The sequence below is a fragment of the Cavia porcellus genome, unplaced genomic scaffold, assembly GCF_034190915.1.
Source record: "Cavia porcellus strain 051 isolate PalLab524CR breed Dunkin Hartley unplaced genomic scaffold, mCavPor4.1 scaffold_27, whole genome shotgun sequence".
In the NCBI taxonomy this organism is placed as follows: domain Eukaryota; kingdom Metazoa; phylum Chordata; class Mammalia; order Rodentia; family Caviidae; genus Cavia; species Cavia porcellus.
This window is the reverse complement of record NW_026947510.1, coordinates 52,378,410-52,399,471: the sequence shown is the minus strand read 5'-3', so window position 1 is coordinate 52,399,471 and position 21,062 is coordinate 52,378,410. Positions and strand designations below refer to the sequence as shown.

Here is a 21,062-nt window from a genome sequence, read left to right as displayed (position 1 = left end):
AAACAATCATGCCAGGGGTAGTGGCACATGCCTGTAATTCCAGCACTCGGGAGGCTGAGGCAAGACGATCACACTGTAAATTCAAGTCCAGCCTGGACCACAGTGTGCTCAAGGCCAGCCTGCACTGCATAGCAAGACCTTCCTTGTCTGGAAACAAATAATCTCCCACCCTACCCCACTCAGCCTCGCATCCCAGACCCGCCGACCCTGCCTCCTAGTTCGGCAACTCCCAACCCTCCTCCCACGCCCCCAAAACCCCCTCCACACCCGCTCCACGGACATTGGCCCACCAGGGACCCACTGCCACGCCAACCCTAGCATGTAGCCAGCCCCGCCCCCAAGTGCCGCAGGCCGAGCACGTGACCCCACCCCCCGCCATTGGCCGGGAGGGAGGCGAGGGGCGGAGCCGAACCCGCGGCGCGAGCGAGTGCCCACGCCTCCCCCGAAAGCGGCCTGCGGTCGGAGGAGCCAGATCGCGATCCAGGCCGTGGCAGTCGGCGTGCATGGTCGGGAGGGCGGCCTGGGCACCGCGAGGGCGCGGGCAGCAGCTCCAGGCGCGGCCATCCACAGGCCGAAGAGCCTCGCGTGCGTGTCCCGCGGCCGCAGGTGTGCTGGGGCATCCCGGTCACGTGACGTAGGGCGTGGCTCTCCAGGCCACGCCTCCCTCGGGGGTCTAACCAGAGGGCGGGTGTGTGGCCGGCGAGGGGTGATCCTGCTGGATGTGTGGCGCCCTGCAAGAGGGGAAAATTGCGGCGGGACCTCGTCTGCTCCCCTGAGTGGAGGCTGTCCTGACAGTAAGAAGGGAACGCAGATCCTGGAGATGGGGTGCAGAGTTCCAGAGCTCCTCAGCTCTCCAGCTCTCCCCCGAGAAAACCGCAGCCCGGGCCGATGAGCTCCGAGGCGCGCTCTGCAGCTAACTGGGCGTGCTTCCTCGGGAGCGCGGGGCCCGCGCCTCCTGTCGGGCCCCGAGGTGCGAGGCCTCCCCGCTGGTCTGCGCAGGATGGGTCTCCCCGCCGCGCTCTGGGGCCCCCTGGGGCTGCTCTCGTCCCTCGCCCTGCACGCGGCCCTGGGCGCGCACCCGCACCGGGATTACTGTGTACTGGGCGCGGGGCCCGCAGGGCTGCAGATGGCCGCCTTTCTGCACCGCGCCGGCCGGGACTACGAGGTGTTCGAGCGCGCGCCTGCGCCTGGCAGCTTCTTCACGCGCTACCCACGGCACCGCAAGCTTATCAGCATCAACAAGCGGTACACGGGCAAGACCAACGCGGAGTTCAACCTCCGCCACGACTGGAACTCTCTGCTCAGCCCTGACCCCCGTCTGCTGTTCAGGCACTATTCGAGAGCCTACTTCCCCGATGCCGGCGACATGGTGCGCTACCTGCGGGACTTCGCAGACCGGCTGGGGCTCCACGTGCAGTACAATACCAACATTGTCCATGTCACTCTGGAGAAGGACCGGCAGGCCTGGAACGGCCACTACTTCATCCTGACTAATCAGAAGGGCCAGTTGTACCGATGCAGGTAAGGTAAGGGTCACCTGCTAAGCCCAGAGGCTTTTCCTAGGAAGAGGCCACGCCTCGACCCGTGAGATGTGCAGTGAATGGATGGAAAGGGGCATTTCACACCTGCTCCTCCTGGAATTCAGTGCCAAGAGCTTCAGCTCAGTTACTGTCTCCAGTGGGCCCTTAAAGACTTGTGGTCAAGCAGTTTCCTTCCATGAGGAATTGTTGGTCTTGGTGTTCACTGTGGTGCTCCCGTGTTGAGGATTCTGCAGAAGCACAGTTTACGTAGCCACAGAAACCTTCTTGTAACCATCCTGGAACTGGCATTCCCAGATGCTGGGGTATGCGGGGTCAAGTGTCCCCTGAGTGTTAGACCAGCCCAGTGGGATTTCAGCACTGAACAAGAGTGGGAGTCTCAACAGGCAGTGCTTCCAAGCACCAATTTTAGCCAGGTGTGGTGGCACACTTGTATAATCCCAGCACTTGGGAGCCTGAGGCAGGAGGGTTGCCTTGAGTTTGAGGCCAGCTTGAACTACATACTAAGACTGTCTCAAAAAAAAAAAAAAAAAAGAAAGAAAGAAAAAAAAGTTGTTTTAGCCTGCTTTGGCTTAGGAAGCAGCCTAATACCATGCATATTGTGGGGCCACCCGCAAACTTCCTAACCTTCACAAGGAATGGGGGAGTTTGCCAGTCCCCAGTGGATATATACAGACCCCAGACTCAGAGTAGTTGAGTGACCAGGTGCTGGCTCACAGCTAATACCCGGTGGAGCTGTGATCTGAGCTCACAGTTTCGACTCCAAAGCTTGCGTTCTTTCTGCTACACCCATTACTTAAATCCGCTCCAGGCAGTGCCCAGCCAGTTGACTCCAGGACCCAGCACTGCTCCTCGCCTACTACACTCCAGGCAGGAGTCATGCCAGTTTTGTTTTCTCGAATCTTAGGTGGCTGTGCAACAGTGCAGGAGAATCAAAGAGGACCAGAGCAGGCATGGAAAAAACGAGGCCTAGTGGGCTGTATGTGCCCCTTCCACAGGCCAGTCTGTTCTGCTTTGGAAGCACCTTGTGATCAGCCTGTTCTGCAGGCTGGCCAGCTCCAACGCTCTAGCTGCGCACCACCAGATTGTAGTCACCCATCAATGAGCAGGACGTAGGAGTCAGACCGATCTGTGCCCAGATTCTGGCCCTGCTGCCCTTGGAATCCCCCTGGGCTGTGGGCTGCAGGGCCTGTGTCTCCTCACCTGTAAAGCTGGCCATGGAACAGACTCGGGCTTGCTCACGGGCCCTGAGCGCTGCAGCATGGGGCTCCATTCTCATCACTTGGCGGGATCCTTGGTCCCACTGCTGTGCTCAAAGGGAATAGTTTTCAATTTCTCATAGCATCACCTTCTCCCCGGTGAGTGACATTAATCCCGTGTTTGGTATAATTCAAGCCCAGCGGGAAGAGAAGTCAACCACTGGCCTGCAGGTTCGGGGGAGACAGGGGTGGTCTTTCAGGTGTCCTGCAGCGGTCAGTATGATGCATGAATGAATGGATGCTCTCCTGTTTTCTTCCAGCGTCAGCAGTTAAAGGGAGGCAGGAGGTCCAGAGTGTGCTGTGCGCTGAGCGATCTTAGTCTGTGACACTGAGCCGTCTTTCCTCTGTCCCCACCTGCAGCGTCCTCCTCGTAGCCTCCGGCCTGTCAGTCCCCAACCAGGTGGACTTCCCAGGGTCCGAGTATGCAGAGGGATATGAGACCGTGTCTGTGGACCCTGAGGACTTTGTGGGTCAGAATGTGCTGATCCTGGGCCGGGGAAACTCGGCCTTCGAGACAGCGGAGAACATCTTGGGCGTCACAAACTTTATCCACATGCTGAGCCGCTCCCGGGTGCGATTGTCCTGGGCTACCCACTACGTTGGAGACCTCAGGTATGCTGCATTCCCCACTTGCATATCTCATACCCTGCATCAATGCGTCTTGCGTTACTGTGATGAAATACCTGAGGCTGGGCTGTTTAGAAAGAAAAAAGCTTCATTTAGGTCATAGTTTTAGAGGCTGAAAGTTCAAGCAGCATGGTGCTGGTTCTTGTAAGTCCACCCACACCCCGGCCTACATCACCTCCTAGCAGGTGGCATAGTGAGCCAGGAAGCCAGAACCAGGACAGGGGCCAAGCTCATTTCTTTCATGACAACACTCCAGCTGCTACCACTGGGGGTTGCACAAGAAGTACCTTGATGTCTTCCCAGGGCAGTGACCCCGGCGATCCCCACCTCCCAGCCTCACTGCACATGAACCCTTGGGGACAGGGACACATCCACACCCTCGCCAGCCCTGCTCTGAGTCCCCTTGTCCTCTCCTTGTATTCTCTTGGGCCCCAGAGCCATCAACAATGGCCTGCTGGACACCTATCAGCTGAAGTCCCTGGACGGGCTTCTTGAGTCGGACCTGAGAGACCTGGCCATCGTGAAGGATGCCAAGGGCAAGTTCCACATCACCCTGAAATTCTTCCTGGAGGAGACCAATGCCAGCCAGAGCGCCGACTCCATCCCTCTCCCCCAGGATAACAGCGACAACTTTGCCATGCGCGTAGCCTACGACCGCGTCATCCGTTGCCTGGGCTGGAACTTCGACTTCTCCATTTTCAACCAGTGAGTCCGGCTTGGGGAGGCCCCTTCTGACCCTTCCCAGTGGAGATGAAATGGCCCTCAGTGAGCCAAGGGCAGGGGCTTTGTCTGCAGTTAGTTCTGGGTGGCACTGAGCTCCTCAGAATCTTTGGCTGAGGACTCCACCTGTGACATGGCCAGGCCAGCTCAGACATGCAGTGTTGGACTTGCACAAAGGCTGGCAGCACAAGGGCTCAGAGCTGTGCTCCTGGTCAGCCTGAGGGTCTAGGCCAACCCAGTCAGGAGCTCTAGAAAGGTTACTTTCCCTCACACAGCCTAGTTCTTCACCTCGAGACTAGGGGTAATAGTCTGACTCATGGTCATTGTGAGATTAACAGAGGAGCACCTAGCATATACTTATGCTCAGTAAAAGCTGCTAAAATCATTTGTAGTTACATTTTTGAAGAATTGCTTCACCAAGCCTGGTTTTTAGATGTTGGTGCCCAGTACTGTGTGAGGCTGGCAGTTGCACCATCCACTAGGTCTCTCCCTTGTCTTCTGGCCAGGGTTCAAGAGGACCAGGGCCTGCGTAGGCCCCCTTTCCCCATCAGGTGACAGCAGAGCCCGGCCTTGTGTCAGGCTTGAGTTCTGGCTCTGTCCCTGGCCTGAGCCACAGCTGCCTCTCCTGGCAGCAGAGATGACCGTCCCAGCTCCTGGGGTCACAGTGAGGGCCACAAAGCACACCCTCCATGCTGGGCTTGGAACACATGATTCATCCACAGCAGCTACAGTCATTAACAACCCTGTCTGCTTCCAGGTCCCTGCGGCTCTCCTCTGGCGGCGAGTTCAGCAAGAAGTACCCGTTGATCAGAGCAAGCTATGAGTCCAAAGGAAGCCGGGGGCTCTTTATCCTGGGTACGGCCAGCCACTCGCTGGACTACCGGAAATCGGCAGGGGGCTTCATCCACGGCTTCCGATACACAGGTGAGCCTGGCTGGGCGATCTCCTGTCCCCAGGCCTAACCACTATCGTTATTCCCAGGGCATCAAACATGCTCCCCATTTTAGGGGCTTTAACGGGATCACTTATCATAATGTCCCTGCCCAGGGCAGATGATCCCGAGTTTCCGTAGCATCAGCAGATACCCATGTGATGCAGTTATGGCCAGTGCAGGCTAAAGAACGCAGTGCTGGACCATGGCCTTAAAGGTGAAGCTTTCACCTAGTTCACCCCTTGCTGGGGGTCCCCAATTTTGGAGGTGTCCGGGAGGTGGCCCATACACCCTCACAGGCCACCATAAGGGCCACAGAAGGTCATAGCTGGGCATCAGGCAGCTCTGAAGCATCACACACATGCAGACCTGTTGGGTGATACAGATTTTGGTAAAAGCTACAGTTGGAGCTGGATATGTCGGTGCACACTTGTAATCTCAACACTCGAGAGGCTGAAGCAGGAAAATCACAAGTTCAAAGCCAGTCTGGGCTGCACAGTGAGACCTTGTCTCAAAAAAAAAAAAAAAAAAAGCTGCAATTGGATTATATCAATTAGCTCTTCAAAACTCAGAACTGAAAGTATAAATTTTCTGCTAACTTGAAAATGTTTGCATGTAAAATGCAAAAGCATTATTTTTTAAACAATTGATTCACTGCCTGAGAATAATCCCCAACCAGAAATTGCTGCTTTGTGATTTTTTTAAAAGGGTAAATAGGTGGGGCTGGAGATTTAGCTCAGTGGCATAAGCGCCTGCCTTGCAAGCAGGCAGTTGTGAGTTCGATCCCTGGTACCGATAAAAATGAAAAAGACAAAAAAAAAAAAGTTAAAAAGGAAGTAGAAAATGAGAGAAAATGAATTCCCACATATTGGGTACTTTCAGTAAGCCCATTACTATGAACATGTGGTCCCTCCAAGGTAGCTGTGAAACCTTTAAACTTACTTTCTTTCTTTCTTTTTAAGAAGAAATGTCTTGCTGTGTTGTTCAGCCAGACTGGTCTCAAACTCGTGAGCTTAAGTGATCCTCCTGCCTCAGCCTCCAGAGAGACAGCTAACACAGGTGCACTCTACCATCACACCCAGCTGAAACTTTTTTTCAGATCCATTTTTCCTTGAAATAAAATGGATTTAAAAAAACAAAACAAAACATTTTTTTCTTAAGAAACATCTGAGGCCCAAAGTTTTGATGATTTTCCTCACTAGATCCGGAGCCCCAGTTATTAGTGAAATAAGAATTCCCCCAGTTAAGATTGGTAATACGGTGAAAAAGATTACTAGGAAAGACTGGGCATTAACGACGGTGTTGTAATTTGAGTGTGATGTAGAAGCAGTGCTGGTTGCTCGAACTCGGCTGGAATGAAGACACTTAAAGCAGTGCCCAATCTTCTGGCTCCAGGACTAGTGTGCCTACTATGCGCTGATAGCCTTGTGACTGTAGGGAACAATTAGGAACAGAAGTGGAAGGGAAAGATGGCTGAACGAGCATTAGACACAATCCAAAGGCCAAGTCCCGAGGTGAAGAGTCATAACCGAATTCCACATCGAAGGAGCAGCTTCAATTCTGCAGGAGCTTCGCCACCTTTTTACCCCATACCAGATGGAGTAGGTCCAAGACCGCTGAGCAGAGCATTGGGCTGTTAACTGAATTCCCCTGGGTGGATTCCACCGCTCGAGTCAGGATTTAGTGTAAGGTGTTTGGTTTGCAGTCAGTGGATGTAGAATAAGCCTGTAATCCTGAAGTGTGAGGCATTCACTTAGGGCTCTGAAGGCTCCGGGTCTGTGGAACCTAAATTCAGACTTCAGTGTCAACAATAGTGGTGGCAGGGGGAGAGAGAAAAGTGACAGCTGCCGAGGGTGTGCCACACCTAGAAGCCCAGCCACTCGGGGAGCTCAGGTAGCAGGACGGCATGGTCAAGGCCAGCCTGGGCAACCGAGCGAGATTCTGTCTCAAAGTCAAATAAAATGCTGCAGGGGATGGGGATGCAGCTCAGCGGTAGCACACTCGCCCAGCAACCACAAAAAACAAGTTGATCGTGTAGCAGATAATGGTAGGAAAAACGTTTTATTTCTTCAAATTTTCATTTGTGTTTAAACGTTTGGTTGCTGGAAACACTGTTAGGGATGTGGGGTGTATTCATATGTAAAAATAAAAGTTAATAGTGCTGAAACAGCTGTGAACATTGGCATAATAATGTTTCCTTGTTTGTTCCTGAATAATAATTTATTTGGGTAAAATTCCAGGGAGTGGGGTTCAACCTTCTGGGATGAATAAGATGATAGATTATTGCAGAGATGAGCAGGTGTTTTGTTTGGTGTGATGAGGATACGTTAAGCAGTTGTTTGATGTTCAGTATGGATGATGTGGTGTTAATGTGACATGAGTCTCTATTTTTTTCTGAAGAAACACCCCAAGAGTCAGTGTTTCAATGATTTGGTCACTTTTATACAAATTGAACTTCAGACTCAGGCTCTTTTTTTTTTTTTTTTTGGTCTTTTTCCTTTTTATCAGTACCAGGGATCAAACTCATGACTGCCTGCTTGCAAAGCAGACGCTTATGCCACTGAGCTAAATCCCCAGCCCCTGGGCTCTTTTTTTTCAAGTCTTCTTTTCTGGTTTCTCAAATCAGACCAAGCTGGGCGTGGTGGCGCATGCTGGTCATCCCAGCAGTCAGGAGGCTGAGGCAGGAGGATCATTCCAAGTTCTCAACCAGCCTGGCTACAAAGTGAGCCCAAGGCCAGCCTGAACTGCATAGGGAGACCCTGTCTCATAAAGACCAAAAGCAAAACGAAACAGACCAGAGCCCTCCCTATAGGGAGGAGTCATCTAGAGTGTGGAGGCTCACCTGGTGGAGCGTGGCAGCCTGTGCTCCTCTGGTTCTTAACTAAACACATTTGAACAGCCCTGAATATGAGCTCTCAACCCTCCTAGATCCACTCTTCCTCTGCAAACAGGCAGTGACAGCAGAAGGTCCCACCAGCGGCCTCACCACCCCTGCACCTGGTGCCACCTGTGGTGGCTCCTAGACTCTTGAGTGGGTGCTGTCGTGCTGGGTGGCAGCTGTTACATAATTGTGCCATAAAAACCGTAAGGGTCTTGCATCCAGCTACCCGACTTCTCCACACATGCAATCCACCGCCTCGCGTTGTCTTAATGCTTGTTTTTACATTTTACTGTCCTGTCAGTTTGGCTGGGAAAGATAATCGTGTTTTGCTGTTGATTTCCAGGCGCTAGATCTTATGCCCCACATGTGTCGTTAAGGAAGGAAACTTGGAAGAGAGCTGTAGCCATCTGCAAACCGAAATGATTGCCAGGGCCTCCTCGCTCCTGTGCCAAGGCCCTGCCTGCACCCACTGTCCTGGCAGACACCCCCTGTCTGGCCTGCCTCCTCTTCTGCAGCTCACACACCTCATTCTCAGCCCTGTGAGACAGAGCCTGGTATTGCAGCCCCTTTCTCTAGTGTCCAGAGAAGTTGACCTGGCCGGAGTCACACAGCCAGGAGTGACAGAGGTGAATGTACTCTGTTCCACTCTAAGGCTTACACAGGAGCACTAAGCTTCAGGCAAAAGAGGAGCAGTCTTGGGGCCTGGACAGCTGACCGCTGTGGTCACTGAGCCTTTGACTGGACTCCTAGGGGGAGGGCAGGAGGGCATCAGCCCCTCCCTGTGAGATCTGCCTGGACCTTGCTTATGGTACAGCTGAGGAACCATCTCAAAGCAAACAGCACAGGAAGTGAGTACAGCGACAGTGATAGAGACGGTGGCACAGACCCCCAGCACGTGGGAGGTAGGACATGCCCGGAACCCTGTCCACTCCCTCTCAGTCACTCTGCAGACCACCCCTGCCTTGCCCTCATCTGCCTCTCCTGACTGACTGGCGATCCTGCCTCTAGGCATGCTGGCTTCCCATCAAGTACATAATGCCAAAAATGCAAAACCATCTTCTTTTTCAAATACCGGGGGCAGAACTCATGGCCTGGCATGTATTGGGCAAATGCTGTACTACTGAGCTACATCACCAGCCTTCTTTGTTTTGGCCATGCTGGCCTTGAACTTGTGATCCTCCTGTCTCACCTCCCGAGTGGCTAGGATTACAGGTGTGCCACTGCAGCAAAATCTTTCTTCTGAGAGAGACTCTCACTATAGTTTAGAGTGGTCCAAGACTTTTAATCGAGGTCTGGGTTGCCTTGCAGGCTGCACCAGCCCGTCCTCCTGCCTTTGCCTCTTTCCCACACTAGTCCTGTCTTCATCATGTGCCCAGCACTCTCCCATGCCCTGTTCCCTACGTCCAGGACACTTTCCCACACTTCCCAAGCTGTGTGATCACAAACCTTTTGCAGAATTTAGCCATTGCTCCTCCGAGGAGCCAGGTATCCGGTGAAGCCAACATCTCCCGGGCGCGGACCCCAGGGTTCCTTTACACGTGGCCCCGCTGCATGCCCTGGCCTTTAATGTTGCACCTTTGAGTGTTGTGCTGATCCCTTTGGGAGGAGCAGCTGTCTGTATGGTGTACAAATCCCACAGTGATGTACGGCAGCCCCAGAGGTACAGAAAACCATCTCCCTGATGCACAGAGCAGCTCAGAATGGAACTGAGGGACAGATTGGATTTGGGGTGCAGGAGTAAGAGAGAGAGACAGACAGACAGACAGAATCTGAGGTTTTCCACATGGGAGTCTCTGCTGGAAATAGGGCCATGAGAGGGGACAGAGGGCCCTGTGTCTGGGCCGGAAGCACCACGTGTAAGGTGGTGGCAGTGGGACGTCCATAAACACCGCTCTACCTGGAACCTTGCCAGGCCCCACTCGGAAGTCTGCACTTCACCAGGTGGGCAAAGGTGAGACCTCTGTCACCGCTGCTGCCCTCCTCCTCCCTCCCGCCCTTTCAGTGCGCGCCGTGCACCGGCTCCTGGAACATCGCCACCACGGCCTCGCCTGGCCCCACACCGCGCACCCCGTCTCCCAGCTGACTGACTCCATCATCCGGCGTGTGAACGAGGCTTCCGGGCTCTACCAGATGTTCGGGGTGCTGGCTGATGTCGTCCTGCTGAAGGAGTGAGTGACGCGTCCCGGCCCCCCTGCCTGTCCCCCCGCCTGCCCTCTGCGGCTGCCTGCCCTGAACACCCCGCACCATGCTGCTTTCTCTGTCCTGCGCCCAGCGTAGCCCAGCTTCCCTTCCTAAAATGAGGCCTGCAGGGCACAAAAATCTGGAGTTGAGAGTTCCCTCAAGCCGGGGCCAGTGAGTCCTGGATGTCTTTTTTTTTTTTTTTCCCCCCCGAGGGGAGAGTACTGGGAATCAAATTCACAACCTCGCACTTGCCAAGCAGGCGCTTATGCCACTGAGCTATATCCCCAGCGCCATGGTCCTGGTTTTATTAGTCAGGAAAATGGTGGCACTCAGTGCCTGAAAAGGACATGGCGCAGAACACGGTGGGGACAGGGCAGGCAGGGGAAGCAGAAAAGCCCTTAGGGCAGGACAGGCGAGCATAGCAAGACCTGTCAGCCAGAGGGCACAGCACGATCCCAGTGAGGGATGCCCAGCACACCCAGTCCAGGGGCACGAGAAGAAGTCCTTGTACTCGGTGCACGGGCTTCCCTTCACCTGTGAGCCCTGCTCTTTCCCGTGGACACGCATGCGGTGGGGGCAGCCTGGTATTTCTGCCTTCTTGAGTCGCTCATCTTGGCCAGCCCTGCTGTCCATCCCAGTGGCTGTCACCCATGCTGACACAGCAGCCCCCTCGGGCAGCCCTGGTCTGTCCTTGGCACAGTGGCTGGGGTGGTCACTGTAAGAGTAGCCACTGAGGTGGCCTCTGCTCCACACTCTCCAGGGACCAGCAGCTCCTTCTCAGCCCAGGGAACCCCTATTCCCAACGGGCACACACAGCCTGGGGCCCCGCGACCTCCCGGGTTCCTCCTGCTCCCCTACAGTGGGGAGCAGCCCCCCAGCCTTCCTTTACCCCCACACAGCAGGGCATTCCTTTCTTCCTCGGGGCCTCTGCCTTGTCCTCTTGGCCTGGAGTGCACGTGCCCAGATGCCCGCTCCAGGTTGCAGTTTCTGGGATTCAGCCTGTGTATAAGAGAATGCGGCAGTCACAGTGACAGATGCCAGTCAGGTCCACACTGCACTGCTGCCGGTGGGAGGGACCTACGAAGCCTGTTCTCCGCTCTGCATGGCACTGAGGCCCCACCTTGCCCCCACCAGGAATGCCACAGTGTTCGAGTACCTGGAGGAGTTCCCCATGCAGATGCTGGCCCAGCTGGAGACCCTCACGGGAAGGACAGCCAAGCACGGCCTCTTTGTCATCAACATGGAGTATGGCAGAAACTTCTCGGGGCCCGACAAGGACGTCTTCTTTCATGACCGGTCCGTGGGGCACACAGAAGACGCCTGGCAATCTAACTTCCTCCACCCCGTCATCTACTACTACAGGCACCTCCCCACTGGTGAGCCGGGGTGTCCTAGAGGTGGCACCCCTCACACCCGGTGTCTGTGGAGTTGTCACCGGGGACCCCTGAGAACTCCTTCCGCATGCAGCAGGGGGCCCCTGGGGAGCTCAGCCCAGAGACAGGCAGGGGCAGAAGGTCAGAGAACGGCAGGTGCTGATTCTGGATCCTGCCGCATACCAGGACCTGCCTGGGCCCCACGGGAGCACCATGATGTCAGGCACCACGGGGAAAGAGGGGCACTGTTGGGGAAACTGACCACAGTGGGGGTGGGAGCCTGCGGGGTGAATATTAAAGTGAGGGGAACCAGGCACCCAGGGAGGTAACTGTATAGAAAAGCTGGGTGAAATTCCCAATTCTGTTGCCATGTGACACTGGGCCTTTTCTCAGCCTGTCTGAGTCTTACCTTCCTCATCTGTAAAATGGGGACGATGCCAGGGCTTCCTTTATAGGAGTGCGTGGGGTGAGTCTGATAATACCCAGAATGCTCGAGTTGCTAGCACAGCACAGCTGCCAGTAACCCACAGCCTGGGGAGCCTGACTTCTGCTTCAGAGCCTGGAGGGCAGCCAGTGGAGAGGGTGACCCAGCTCACAGCTGCTCCCAAGGGCAGAGGGAGCGTCAACTGCTAGGAGGGACAGGGGCGCAGGTTTCTAGTGAATATGAGGTGGAAATGGTCACCTTGAGCCGAGTCCAGCACAGGGACAGTCGGGTCTCGGCTTGGTGGGGCCGCTGGACCAGGCACCATAAACAGCAGCAGGAAGTGGGGCTTAGAGGAGCCCTAATGCTGTCCGTGCAGGGCTGTGAGGCCAGTTTCAAAGCAGCCACGATGGGCCTCTCCATGGGTCTCACACCGTCAGTCTCAGGCGCCCTCTGAGACCACAGCCCAGCTCTTTCCTCCTCCCTAGGGCAGCTTCCAAGGGTCAGAAGGTGGTGTTACATGAGCTACAGTGTGTGTCAAGAGCACACTACATGAGCCAGGGTGGTGGCCGTAATCCCTGCACTCAGGAGGCCGAGGCAGGAGGATTGCTCTGAGTTCAAGGCCAGCTTGTACGACATAATGAGATTTTTGTCTACCTTCCCCCCAAAAAAGCATGGTGGGACATTTGGGACATGGGGTGGCAGGTCGGTTGTGATGTGGCTCGTCTCCCCACCCAGAGCAGGAGGTGAGGTTCCGCCCGGCACACTGGCCCCTGCCGCGGCCCACAGCCATCCACCACATCGTGGAAGACTTCCTGACAGACTGGACCGCGCCGGTAGGGCACATCCTGCCGCTGAGGCGCTTCCTGGAGAACTGTCTGGACACCGACCTGCGAAGCTTCTATGCAGGTAACTTGAGCTCCCAGGATGTGGGACCCAGCTAGGAGTCGGTGGGAGGTGCAGGAGACCCAGGCTGGGGGTCTTCAGACTCAGATCTGAGTCCAAACCTGGACATGAAGTTACCCCCTCGCACAGTACCCCTAAAACTACACAACAGCATGTCCTTAAAAGCTGGACAGGAAACCGGGTTTGGTGGCACATGCCTATCATCCCAGCATGCAAGAGGCTGAGGCAGGAGGTTTGCTGTGAATTCTAGGCCAGCCTGGGCTACAAAGTGAGTTCAAGGCAAGCCAGAACTGTAGCAAAACCCTGTCTCAAAAATCAAACAAAAAACTGCACAGGAGCCAGGCATGGTGGTACACACCTGTAGTGTACCACCTAGCACTTGGTGTGGGGGCAGATTGTATCTGCTGTACTAGAGACTGGACCCAGATATATTCCCAGGCCTTTTTTGTTTTTTTTTATTTTGAGGCAGGGTTTCACTAAGTTACCCAGGCTGGGCTCAAACTTGTGATCCTCCTGCCTCAGCCTCCCATGATTCTGGAATTCCAAGCTCACAGCACCATTCCCAGCTCGGTCTGATACTTGGGAGGCTGAGGCAAGAGGATTGCAGGTTTGAGGACAGCCTGAGTTACAAAGCCAGTTCAAGGATGGCCTGAACTACATAGCAAGAATGTATCTCAGAAAGCCAAAAACCGAGGAAAAAAGAGAAGACATTAGGAAAATGAGAAAACTCTCAGAGACCTGGCGCTTTGGAAAGCACAAACCGTGATGGGGTCTGCTGCCCATCAGTGGCCCCAGGCCTGGTCCATACTGACCAGCCCTGGATGAGAAGATGAGGGGGCTGCATGGGAGATCTGAGACCCTCGGATAAATCTTAGATCCCAGTGGGTAAGCAGAAGCAGGAAATGCTGCCAGGAGGGAACCAGAAGAGATACATCTTTCGGGCCTGGGTAGAACGGGGTTGAAAAACTCTTCCCTGAGAATTTCCCACAACTAGGCCTACTGTGAATAAATCACAGGAGCCAATGCAAAGTTTCCCTTGAGAGACACACCCTTGAAAATGAGGCCTCCGATACCTATTTGGTCAAGAAAATGAGTGAGGCTTATGTTGTAGAAGTGCTGACCCCTGTGTTTTCCCCAAATGTGGGAAACTTTATTACATAGTGGAGAGCTGCATTTATGCTTTCTTCTGGCTTGGTGTTTCAATGTGGCAGTGTTTATTTTGCACATTATGGTACACAATTGAACAGCAAAGAGCTAGGGAGGTTTGTGTTTGCACATGTCAGGTAACTGTAATTTCTTTGATGTATTTTTTTGTTTGGAAAGAGTATTTGTTGAGTTTTCTGTTAAATGATGATTTAGGGTCCCCAGGTTGCTTCAAACTTGAAATTATGATATACTGCCCCCATACTTTACTGAAACCGAAATAAAGTAAGTGTTGTACTTACACTAGTAAACTCACTAAAAAAAAAAAGAAAAGAAAATGAGGCCTCCAAGAACAGCCACAGATGAAGTTCCAAGGATCAGGAATTCCCTGTGAAAATTCACATGACTCCTAAGGACACAGACCACCAGGAGGGAGTGATGGCAGAATATAACTTACGGGATTAAACTTGCAAACAAAGGCTGGAGATTGGAATGGTCAGATAGTAAATACAGTCATGAATTTAAAAATATTATGAGAATATAATGAAAGATGGGGGGAAAAAGGAATTTACATTTTGGCTGCGGAGAGGTGGCCAAGTGGTAGAGAACTTGCCCAGCATGCATGAGGCCCTGAATTCAAGTCCTGCCTATATATGAAATAGAGATACCAAAATTGGGCAGATTTGAGAAGGATCTAAGGAGAACTTCTGGAAATGAAAAGAAATAAGTTCAAGGTAGGGGCTGGGAATTTAGCTCAGCGGCATAAGCACCTGGCTTGCAAGCCCGAGTGGTCGTGAGTTCGATCCCTGGTACTGGTTAAAAAAAGAAGTTCAAGGTAAAGGTATAGTGGTGCTTTACATGGAGATGGAGAGAGAAGAGATGAAGTAAAAGGTGGATCTGAGCTACACCCACGGCGGGATTTGGGGACTGCAGGGAATCAGCTGAAACAAGCCAGATGTTTGTCTTTTTTTAATTAATTAATTTTGTCTTTTTGAGACAGGATCTTGGAATGCAGTTCAGGCTGGCTTTGAGCTCACTTTGTAGCCTAGGTTGGTCTTGAACTCCCAACAATACTTACTGCCTCAGCCTCCCAAGTGCTGGGATTACAGGTGTGAGCCACTACATTATGCTGTGTGTGTGTGTGTGTGTGTGTGTGTGTGTGTGTGTGTGTGTTTGTGAAATTGAACTCATAATCTCGCATTTGCCAAGTAGGCACTTATGCTACTGAGCTAAGCCCCTGGCTTTTTTTTGGCGGGGGGGGGGGGCATGGTGGCACACAACCTGTAATCCCAGCACTCGGGAGGCTGAGGCAGGAGAATTGCTGTGAGTTCAAGGCCAGTCTGGGCTACAAAGTGAGTTCACAATCAGCCTGAACTGCATAGTGAGATATTATTTCAAAAAAGACCAAAAACAAAAAACAAACAAACAAACAAAAAACTTAGTAAATCCCTGAATGCCTAGAATACTGATTGCTTCTTTTCAAGTTAAGAAAACATCCATTTAATACTGCTGTGTGTCAGACACTGCTTATACCAGGTGAGGTTAGAGCCTACTCTGGCCTACTCAGAGCAAAGGATTCCTTTTTTCATCCTGAGTCTGCTTTGCAGTAATACTGAGCTGTTACAGGAGAGCGTTAGTAATGTAAATGTTCATGTATATCATACGCATTTGTACAGTTAATTCACAGAGCCCGAGCCAAGCAGCCTGAAGAGCTGGCAGTCTGCAGGCTGATGGCCTGGACCACACACTGACCTGTGCAGTTAGGCTGGAGTCCTAAGGAACCTAAGGCTCTTAAGGAACGCTCCGCCCCCATTTCTTAAGGTTTTGGGTGACACTTAAAGATGCCCAGCATCAGTGAGATGTGATGATGCATGCTGGGCAATTTACTGAGTTGGCCAGACTTTGTCTCAAAACAAAAAACAATTTTAGAGGACTGGGGATGCAGCTCCATGCTGACACTGGGTCTAATACCCGACACTGCACAAACAAACAAAGTCATGGGACCATAGTCCTGCCCTGAGTTGTGGGTCCCAACCAGACACTATCCCAGCCCTTCAGTGTCCTTCCACCCTTCCTAGACACTGCTGGACCCTGCAAGCTCTGAGTGTGGCTGCCCTGATCAGGGGGGAGCCCTGCAAACAAAGGCCAGCTGGCAGAGTACTAGGCTCCTGTCTACCCGCTTAGCTGCTGTGCAGCTGCCCGTTCTGGCCTCAGACTGCTGGGCGTCTGTGCCCTGGGCCTTACAGAAGGAGCCACATCCTCAGAGGTCGTTCTCGCTAAACAGCCACCTTGCCTTCATCCCTGGCATCTGCTGCCTTCCTGCTCTGAGAGGGTCACCACACTCTCCTGCAGGGGGGCTACATGCCAGGAGTCAGAGATAACGTGGGAGCTGGCATGGTAGTGCATGCCTATAACCCCAGCACTCAGCAGGCCAAGGGCGTGGGATCGCCATGAGTTTGAGGCCTGTCTGTAGTGAGTTCAAGGACAGACTGCAATATACAGCAAGACTCTTGTCTCAAAAAAAAAAAAAAAAAAAAAAAAAAACCACAGGAAGGGACATACGTGGAGCACCTTTCAGCCTGCTTGCCCCTAGGAGCTTGACAGTATCCTTCAGTCTTACGTGAGCTAGAGGCTGATGAAGGTGAAAAATTTCCCCAAAGTTGTAAAAGGTCTCTAGCCAGGCTCAGCAGTCCTGCGTCCCAGCTTGTCTGTAGCTCCTTTAGAAGACTGAGCGTACACCTATTTCCTCTCCTGTTTTTTCAATCAAAGCCAGGTAAGTAGAGGGGGTACATCCTCAGTGGATGCCTGAAACCACAGAGAAAAGCAAGCCTGTGCCTGTACCACGTGGCTCAGTGTCACCCACTAAGGAGCCACCTTTCTGAAAACTTCCTAGAAGCTCAATACTTTCTGCCACAACATGTCAGTATCAGTCAGAACACTGATTCTAGGGCTGCAGATATAGCTAAGTGGCATAAGCACCTTTTTGACAAGTGTGAGGTCTTGAGTTTGATCCCTGGTATGAAAAAAAAAAAAAAAAACCACACAGTTTCTGTGTATCAAGTCTTCTACCCACAAATGTAATGCCTTTTCTCTTAACTAAGCAGGTGTGCACTATGTAATTTTTCAGTGTGACATACAACAGAAAAACTAGTAAGAATTTTTCTTTCCTTCCTTACATTTGCAGAGAGAGAAGATGGATTCACAGATCTTAGCAACCAGGGCACACAGATCCTTGTTAACTCTAGAACTGTCCCCTTTTCACTTAAAGGAAGTACTTTGTGGCTTTTTCTTTACATATCCAAATCTCCACCATCACTGTTCTTATGCTTTGGGGCTGTTGATAAGTAAAATAGGGAACAGTAATCTGATAACGAAGATGATAACTAACAAGTGGGTAGCATATACAGTGCGGATACACTGGCCAAAGGTATGATTCACGTATCAGGTGGGACAGAGCAGAAGGAAGCTAGATTTGATCACCCTGCTGAGAATAGCACACAGTTTAAAACATGAATAGTTTATTTCTGCAGTTTTCCATTTAATATTTTCAGACCATGGTTGACCGCAGATAACTGAAACCATAGAAGAGAAAACTATGAATAAGGGGAGACTGCTGTATTTGGTTGAAAGCCTTTCTGCCTCTTTCCTACCTCCCTTCTCATTTCCCAAAAGGAATTGCTTGTAGCTGTTTGCTCATTCCTTCTAATGAGTACACTCTTCTTGTGGCTTCTTTTGGTTATCTCTTTGCGTTTCTAAATAGTGTGTTTCCATGGCTACGTTGTCATTCAGTCATCGGATTTGACATTGCCCCAATTTTCTGCTGTGGCATAGATAAGGATTTCAGTGTTCTTCACTTTTTGTCCCCCTCAGTGTTTAGAACAGAACTTTGCCTGTATCATTCAAAACTCAAATACTGCTGCAGGCAGCTCTGGGCTCAAAATGGGGCTGATCGCTGAGCAACCACATCTGTGCAGTGTGCAGAAGAGAAGGCCCAAGGGCTGCTCATGGGCGACTTGTGCTCCCACCCCGGGCTGGCTTCATGCAGACCCTTCTGCTAAGCTGGTCTCTGCATGCCAGCCACTTCTGTGGTGTGCTTTCATTCTGGAGCTTGTTCTCCTCAAATGTCAAGACAGCCTCTTGTTTTTGGACCAACGTGGAGGCTCACAGTGCACAGCCTCGCCAGTTGGACATGAGAGGCCTAGAAAGGTCAGCTCCCAGTGTCAAGGCTTGGAGGGTAGTGGACAGGGCCCCTGGTGAGCTCCCAACCCAGCTTGCAGCATTGATACCTCTTCTCCCGCCCTCCTCTCCACACCCCCCAGCCTGACTCCTCCTCCTTTTGTTTTTGTGTAGAATCTTGTTTCCTGTTCGCCCTCACACGCCAGAAGCTGCCCCCCTTTTGCCAGCAGGGGTACCTGCAAATGCAGGGCCTTGCGAGCACCGAGAGCCTTCGGAAGCACGGCGTGGAGAGCGGGCTCCTGCCAGACTATGCCACTACGGGCCAGGTCCTGGAGGATGGCAGTCAGCAGCCTGGTGACCGTGAGCCAGGGGGTCATCTTCCGGCTACAGGGCATCTGATCCAGTCCCTTGACAGCAGCAAGCAGGAGCTCTGACTGCCCTCTCCTAAGCTGCAGGCGGAGTGGCGCCAGGCCAAGTTGGGCCCCCTGTTACCTTGCACTCCCACAGACTGTGACTGCCAGAGACCATGCAGGTCCTCACCGTGGCCGCACTAAAGCAATCTTCAGGGCATATAAGGGCTGGCATGCCACACACAGTGGCCTTCCCTCCTGTCTTGGTCCCTGGGTGCCAAGTGGCAGGGTCAGGAGACAGGCATCTCTGCCAGCTGTGCACTGCCTTCCACAGCTGTCTTGTCCCCAGCAGATCATCACTGAGCACAGACCGACGCGTCTAGTCCCTTTCAAGGGCCCACCTGCTGCTTTTTCTTCTAGCCCAGCCCTCAGATGGACCTGGATCCTCTCTGGAGAGCATTTCACAGGTGAAACTCATCCTCATCTTCATAAGGGGTCGCAGCAGGTGCTTTAAAACAAAAGATTAATGTCCTCCATGTCCTGGGCAGTTGGGATTGTCACCCCCCAGAGTGCTGCGGAAGACCCCAGCCCGGGAAGTACTGTGTCCCTCTCAGAGTCCCCAGCCACAAGTGCCTGTCTGCGTTGTCCTCCTGCCATGCTGCCTCATCCATGCTTCATCACGCTGCCTCTCCCATACTGGTCCCTGCTTTTAGCAGGGTTTGGACTTCACAACAGAACCTAGCGGGACGGGGCTGGCATGGGGCAGGCGGATGCTCCCTGCAAAGCATCATCAAAGAACCTGACTGGAGCAGGTGCCTCCCTGAGCAGCAGAACACAGGTGCACAGAACTCCCTGGTCTCAAGATCACAGCCCTGAGGACATACCTGCGGCTCTGTGACCCTGCGGCCCGTGTCTGCCTGCGTCCAGCCCCTGCCCAGACAGGTTCAGTGAGGCTGCTTTTCCACTGTCCTGTTCACCGTGTGCAAGGAAACGTGCAGAGACTTTTGGAAGAAGCCATGCATTTGGCTCCTCGTCCTTGTTCTCAGTCGCCAGGCACGCACTCTCCCTTCGTGCTCAGTCGGCCTTGGGAACGTGTTTGTACACTCAGCAGTGGCTTCTCAGAGCCCAGGACCAAGGGAATTGCTTTCTTGCTGGTTGTCACTAGTTTTTCAAGGAAATGCGTAGAGTTCGAGAGACCGCAGGGGCTTTCAAGACCCCAGTCCACTTCCGGGGAACATCATCTTCTCTCAGTAGACACAGACCCGCAGCCCCCCATCTCTGGCCACTTGCAGGGGCCCAGCAGGCTTAGCCTGCTGGGAGGAACTGTTTGCCCCATGATGCCACTTGGGGAAGTTTGCACAGGGCCAAAATTCTGCTAAAATGAAGGATTTCTCCTTAATTCCAGGATGTGGAATTTCATATAGATTGAAGGTAAACCCCAAAGGGTGCTGTCACCCGCCCTGTGTCTCCCAAAGCATGCCGGAGATACCAGATTCTGTGCCACACCTCTCGCCCACGCAGTTGAGGCTGGCTGAGCCACTTGTGCCAATAAAATTGCGAGGCGCTCTAACAAGTAGCTGACTGACGCCTGAATTCGAGACATCTGCTGCTTTTTCCTGCCTCCGCCAAGTTGTCAGTTCCGTGAAAATATCAGTCAGTCTTATTTGTTTTTAATAAGGCAGAATTCCCTTCTTGCTCAGTTCATTAGAGGCGCCTTCCCTGATTCTATAGATGGGTAGTTGGTTCCCAACGGCAAAGCTCGTGGCTGTGCTTGCTGGGTCTCCAGCCGGACTCGCTCTAACAACCCCCTCCCCTTCTGTGCCCTCAGGTGCCATCACTTTAGGGTGCCATCTTTGGGTGGCTGCCACCTTCCTGCTGGGTTGGAGTCCCATTTTTAACTATTGCTTCACTTCCTTTTTTTTTGGTTTTTGGCAAGTCTAGACTGCCCTGTAGCTCCGCTCCTCTTTTCCAGCTGGCCCTAGTTCCCCTTAGTTAAAGCCTGGCTTTGTTACTTCCTTCCCTTTTTTTTTTTTTTTTTTTTTTTTAAATATGAGCAGCTACTGCTACAAAACAGACAAGTCAAGGAAATAATCACAATGCCAGAGGACAACTCTTAACGCAAATGAGATGATCTGAAGAAGAATCACAAACCAAGAAAAAAAGATTACACAGAACTTTGCCTGAAATGTTAGACCAGCTGGTTAGTAATTTGGGAAAAAAATTTTTTTTTTTTTTTTTTTTTAGAGTTTTGCTCTGTAGTTCAGGTTGGCTTTGAATTCACTTTGCAGCACAGGCAGGCCTCTAATTCACAGCAGTGGTCCTGTCTCAGCCTCCCGAGTACTGGAATTACAATTGTGTGCCACTACGCCAGGTTTGTTTTCATTTTGGATCCCTAGTTCATACTGTGAAGGTAATCTCAGATAAGATAGTTGAAGCCCTATAGAAATGGGTTGAGAAGGAGTACAGTACTCAAAGGACTTTCTAAGTCTAAAACAGTGGATTCCTCCAGGGGAAAATATTTAGCATTTCCAGGCACACTCATTCAGTCTTTACTAA

General features: G+C 52.4%; 1 protein-coding gene across 2 annotated transcripts; it reads left to right on the top strand.

Annotated features, from left to right (window-relative positions):
- The first annotated feature begins 481 nt into the window (after positions 1 to 481).
- On the top strand, positions 482 to 20,079 carry Foxred2 (FAD dependent oxidoreductase domain containing 2). Of its 2 annotated transcripts, none has more exons than XM_013153157.3 (8): positions 482 to 1,521; positions 3,158 to 3,409; positions 3,860 to 4,129; positions 4,902 to 5,068; positions 9,959 to 10,124; positions 11,272 to 11,513; positions 12,675 to 12,840; positions 18,331 to 20,079. In XM_013153157.3, exons 1-8 carry the CDS (start codon positions 1,001 to 1,003, stop codon positions 18,512 to 18,514), a joined length of 1,968 nt encoding a protein of 655 aa, XP_013008611.1. In that variant the 5' UTR covers positions 482 to 1,000; the 3' UTR covers positions 18,515 to 20,079. The 2 variants fall into 2 exon arrangements, with proteins under 2 accessions (XP_013008611.1, XP_003470510.1); XM_003470462.5 differs by having other exon boundaries at positions 12,670 to 12,840.
- Positions 20,080 to 21,062: the final 983 nt, after the last annotated feature.